Source organism: Sinocyclocheilus grahami, unplaced genomic scaffold (genome assembly GCF_001515645.1).
Source record: "Sinocyclocheilus grahami isolate Dianchi unplaced genomic scaffold, SAMN03320097.WGS_v1.1 scaffold9.1, whole genome shotgun sequence".
Lineage (NCBI taxonomy): Eukaryota > Metazoa > Chordata > Actinopteri > Cypriniformes > Cyprinidae > Sinocyclocheilus > Sinocyclocheilus grahami.
The window spans coordinates 1,719,379-1,724,856 of record NW_015505188.1 but is presented as its reverse complement, the minus strand read 5'-3'; the positions used below and the strand labels follow the sequence as shown (position 1 = coordinate 1,724,856).

The window sequence follows — 5,478 nt, the reverse complement described above, 5'->3', positions numbered from 1 at the left end:
ACATTTAGGGCATTTAGTGTGGTTAGTCATAAAACTGACTTCAAGTTCTCGTATACACGTAGATGCTCCAAAACACAGGCCTCATCATTTGCCTCTGAAGTTAATGAAAGATATAAGAAACATTATAATGTTTTTCTCAGCTCACTAGTCACTTTGTGGTGAAGGGGTCTTATTGAAAATAAACATCATCAACACAAAGAATGCTCAGTTCTGCTGCTTTGCTCCCCGGGTGGGTTAGAAGAGGATCTGATCGCAATCAGTCCCAGTTGAAAACAAAGTGAATCTTTTGGCTCTGCCTCAGTCGTGTCCCTGTACAACATGGGCTCCTGGAGTCCTGAAAACTATATGGACAATAGCTTACACATTTCTCTGGCTGTGGGAAGGATGCATGAAGTGATGTCTGGCAGTTTGGCTAAATGTTTGGTGGACAAGACCAATGGAGATGGAACATGTGGATCTCTGCTCTGACATCTTGAGAAACATAACCTTTTCCATATAAAGCAAACCTCTTCCACTAAAGCCAAACCTCTGATCTGGCAGCACTGCTTTTGACCAAACTGTGGGTAAAATAACAAGACCAAGGATAGAAATATTTATCCTTTCAGCTTCCCACTGAATAAATGAACATCATAGTTTGCCAGAATACAGACATATTTATGTTCAAGAAGAAAAGCATTTATTATATGTGGAACAATGACAACACATGTACCAGGTTCCTAGAAATGTAATCCAATTATATTCAAGTTGGTTTGAAAAACTTTTTTTAAGTTTTAATTTAATGACTCTAAAATGTCAACATGTAAACGTTATTTACACCTTGAATACATGTAAGTGTACAAATCTTAATCATTATTTTCAAAAATGCATATTATCTTTCTATCTATCTATTTATCATGAATTATTCATTCATATTTTATCCTTACTTTTTGGGACGTTGCGCCACATGACATTTCATATCCTGAACTAACAGTCTTGTCAAAAAAGGTCAAATCGTCTGATATTTTAAAAGACTTTTTGGCCTTGATACACAGTCATGAGAGTCTGTAGGGGTCCTCACTACAATATAATTGCCTGTTTAATGTTTTCTGCATGTTTCTGCCTGTTGTATGAATTTTTCATGTATTTTAATAAAGTATTAAATAAGACAAATGATTATGCATTGTCATTGATCCATATAATTACATCTCATCCACACAAGTACCAAATAAAGATGACAGTGACAAGACAATACACAATCATCTGCTTTTTTAACAAAGCTCTTTCATAAATAAACAGCACAGGAAAGCTCTGACTCAGTCAGCTAGTGCTTGTTAAGCACATAGACGTATTGAACAACATTAAAAGAATGTTAGATCTTCTCTATCCCTATTGTAACATAGATGCAGGCTGTAATTAGAGTCTTCTGCCATCAGCAGCTAATCTCAAAGGCTTCACTATGATCACATCAGATGCCATCAGTAAACTTCCCAAACCAAATGTAGAACCAAGTAAGAGATAAAGAGAGGAAGACACAAGTGCAGAACGTAAACAGATAGGGGGAAAATCAGGACATATTGAGACATCCAAAGACACGTGAGCTCAGAAAGCACATGAGCTGATCACAATGATAAGTCAGACACAATCTCTCTGTTAACAGAGCGAGGGATGAACCTAGACCAAATAAAGTGACTCCATGTACTGCTAATTGTAAGGACAGCTAAGCTTAGTCTTGTGGTAATTACGAGAGAACATCTGCCAGCCTGCAAATGTTAAGATGCTTATTTGTGATTACTGGTTTATGAAAAGGTTGCTTTTACCAGAAAGGCCAAACATTGTTCCTCAGTAACTCCAACAGCCCCAGGCCCACTATCTCATCTCGCACACATTCTGGGATGCATTTTCACTCCTTTCCCGTTAACTCCGAGCTGTGAGTCAAGCCACTGTTATTAAACACAGACATCTTAAATAGACGTGCTTACAGGGAAATGACCCAGGAATAATCCCTTGGGATTCTGCTTTGCAGTAGAGAAGATGTCTAAGCAACCATCACATGACTAACAGCAAAAAGAATTAGGCTAGATACATAAGAGGAAAAGTGAACATTTTCACATGGATTGGGCATTCAAAACCTGTTCTGGACATCTAGAATTACGTTAATTTAATATGTAAAGAAAAAACTCATGTAGGGCAGCACAATTAATCGAATTTCTAATCGCAATCGTGCAGCCCTAAACTCATGTGAGTCTGTTAGTATGACAGTGTAAGATGGTTTATGTACATGTGATGGGAGATCATGTGAGCGCTTTCTGATGGCTGAAGCACAAACTTTGGGGAAGTATTAATTATGCTGAATGCAGAGATGCATTTATTTGTGTTTCCCATTTCTGTGGGGAATGTTTGTTTTACTTATTGTGACAAAAGCGTATGTCTCAGCAGGAAACAAGCAAGTTTGGGCAAGGAAACTTGGTCTTGTTGACCTTAGAATAACTAAACAACCTGACACAACATCATTTTAATATGTTTTGATGCAATACAACAGTTTTATTTTATTAAGATTATTAATTATCTATTTTTCTATCTATCTATCTATCTATCCATCCATACAGTCACCCAGCTATGTTTTCATTTTAATTTCTTATGATGAAATATATAAACTAAATACAAATGTATATAGCCTAGGTGACATTTCATAGGCTATCTATCTAACTACATGTCCATCCATTTGCCTGCCTACCTATTCCTTTTTAATCGATCTCTTTAATGAAATATATATGCTGAAAATGTCTATAGATGGCATTTCAAATCTGTCTGTCTGGTTTATTTTTTCTTTCATTTCTTAAATACAGAGGCGGACAGTAACTAAGTACATTTACTTGAGTATTGTACTTAAGTACACTTTTTGAGTATCGGTACTTTACTTGAGTATTATTTTTTCTGGGAACTTATGACTTTAACTTCACTACATTTGAAAGACAAATATTGTACTTTTCACTCCACTACATTTCTATCAAGGTCCTCGAAGTAGAAAGTCGTTACTATGTAGCAGCTTTGAAAGTCAGTGGGTGATTGAGATCACTACCATCCTGCTTTTGTGGGTAGGGGTGTTAAATAATATTTTTTTTGTTGTGGTTTTGTTTAGTTTTTCCCACTAGGAAAGCTCTTTATTCCAAAGATACTACAAGCTAGTCAGTGTATTCAGCAGGTGTAATGTATTGTAAGTTGCTTCAGAAGTATTACAAGTATTACATACAACAATAAAACAGTGCATTGACATAAAAAAGGAAATTTACTTTTGGTACTTAAGTACTTTTAAAAGCAAGTACTTCTGTACTTTTACTTAAGTAAAAATCGGTCTTTACAACTTTTATTGTAATGGAGTAATATTTGACCAGCAGTATCTGTACTTCCACTCAAGTAATGGAGTTGAGTACTTTGTCTGCCTCTGCTTAAATATATAAACTACAAATTTCTAAGGGTGGCATTTTAGATTAACCTATCTATCTATCTATACAACTTTAATAAATAATATGTTCCCTATCTAGTCAAGTTAATTCAAGTTGAATTTATAAACGAAACGCCGCAAATTCACAAAACTGCTGACAAACAAAACAGACAACTCTGGCGTCAGAAACAACCAAACCTCGCGCAAACTTGAGACCGTTACCTTGATGACATTCTCAAAGATCGTATCCCTGAAGTCGAGCAGCGCTTTCTGGTCAAACTCTTTTCCGTGGATGATCCTCATCTGTTTGAGGAATGTGGATTTGCCGCTCTCTCCGGCGCCCAGCAGCAGGATCTTCACCAGACGCCGTACCGAGCGCTTCTCGCGCGCGAGCATGGCATCGATCTCGCGACTGCGCCGCTTCGCCTTGCGCTCCTGGTCCACATCGCGCTCGCGGGCTCCTCGTCCTTTCTCGTTGTTCCTGTCATCGTGAGCGGCCTCAGCGGGCAGCAGACACCGGCTCAGGGTGCGCACCACGCCAGCCATCCTTTCCAACTCGAACGCGATTAGTTACCACCTGATGTAGCCTATTCATTAAAGTGCCAAAGAACTTTACTTAATGTTTTATACAAAACCTACATGGAGAAGACTCAGCTGGCGCCGGCAAACAGCTGCTGTGAATATTCACCGGTTAAAACAAACTCTAAAAGGAAAAAGCTGAAACACAATAAGCATTTTCCTCCATTATAAAGACATTTGTAAAGGCGTGCACACTGAAGAGGTCCTTCCCCAGCAAAGCGAACACAGTGGTCCGTTAAAACTATGAAGAAAGGCAGCTGCCTACTAAACAAATCCGTCGTTCGTGGTGATAAAAAAACACATCAAGCGCAGGATGTGCTCAGGAGATGTTATTGAGCGGGAAACCGTATTCCTTTAGCGACGTAAGTTCCAAAAGCTCATTCTGGAGGAGCTAGAGCGACTTTCTGATGTTTCCTCGCAGCTCTGGGAAGTTTCTTTGCTGGACTGACGCCCCTCCTGCTGTTGAGATGGGCGTTTCTACTGACATGAGGGGGATTCCAGCCAGTGTCAGAAATGTGATTGTCATATAGTGGCCCCTGGCTGTCTGTCATGCACTACTGTCTGTGTGGTGGCAGTATTAAAGGGGTCCTATTATGCTCTTTTACAAAGTCTTGATTTTGTTTTGGGGGTGTACTAGAACATGCTCTCATGCTTGATGGTTCGAAAAACGCATTATTTTTCACATAATTTACATTATTAAAATACCTTTCTCCCCAGCCTGGCACTAACGGCTCGATTAGTTCCGGCTTTGCTGAAGGTCCGCCTTCCGAAAAACAAAATGTGTTGTGATTGGTGAAACGCTGAAAAAAACAGCGTTTCAGGCGGTCGCGCACCGGACGAGAAGCGCAGCATCGCGTCGCGCCACATCTTTGAAATTCAAATACATTATTTTCTGAGTGTAGGCACACCGGCGGCGCCGTTCGCCGTCTGTCCGCGGCGCCCAGCTACGTCGTGTTGTATTTGTAAGAATTGTTCTAGACATGCCGAAAATTTGCAGCTACAGCACAGCAGCTCTTCTTCTTCGTTTTCTCTGATGCACAAACTCTGCAGCAGCACTTCTTCTTCGTCGTCTAGTCTGATGCACTCACCATAGACAGTAGCTGTGTCTCATTTAGAAGGCTGCACCCTCCGGAGGTCGAATCCTCTGGAGGTCGAGGTCCTCTGTAGGATGCATATACGAAGTGTCCTCAACCTAGAATTAAACGAGACGGCCTTCGTAGGACAGGCGGAAAAGGAAACCGGAAGTATCACGTTGCTATGCCAACACATTTAGAGCATCATTGCGCTCTCACACTACTTAAATGAAGGAAAATTATTTCTAAATTTGGAAAGTAATTTGAAAAAAAAAAATGCTTTTACTTGTTTTGTTTTGTTCAATGTTTGAGGAGCTGCAGCGTACATACAGCAGGCATCTATTAGAGATAAAAAGGAGGAGGATATTAAAAACAAAGTTTATCCGTTTTTACCGAGGCGAATTA

General features: G+C 39.6%; 1 protein-coding gene across 1 annotated transcript; it reads right to left on the bottom strand.

The window, feature by feature from the left end:
- Nucleotides 1-40: 40 nt before the first annotated feature.
- LOC107592492 (guanine nucleotide-binding protein subunit alpha-12-like) lies at nucleotides 41-4,422 on the bottom strand. Its single transcript, XM_016282029.1, has 2 exons — nucleotides 3,644-4,422; nucleotides 41-94 (listed from the first exon to the last, which is right to left on the bottom strand). The coding sequence occupies exons 1-2, from the start codon at nucleotides 3,965-3,967 to the stop codon at nucleotides 41-43; spliced, it is 378 nt and encodes a 125-aa protein (XP_016137515.1). The 5' UTR covers nucleotides 3,968-4,422.
- Nucleotides 4,423-5,478: the final 1,056 nt, after the last annotated feature.

Bases quoted from the DNA above. Each gene is read 5' to 3' on its own strand.
- LOC107592492 (XM_016282029.1), bottom strand. From the start codon at position 3,967: ATGGCTGGCGTGGTGCGCACCCTGAGCCGGTGTCTGCTGCCCGCTGAG. The intron at 95-3,643 runs GTAACGGTCTCA...CATTAACTTCAG, and splicing joins TCTTTGAGAATGTCATCAAG to AGGCAAATGATGAGGCCTGT.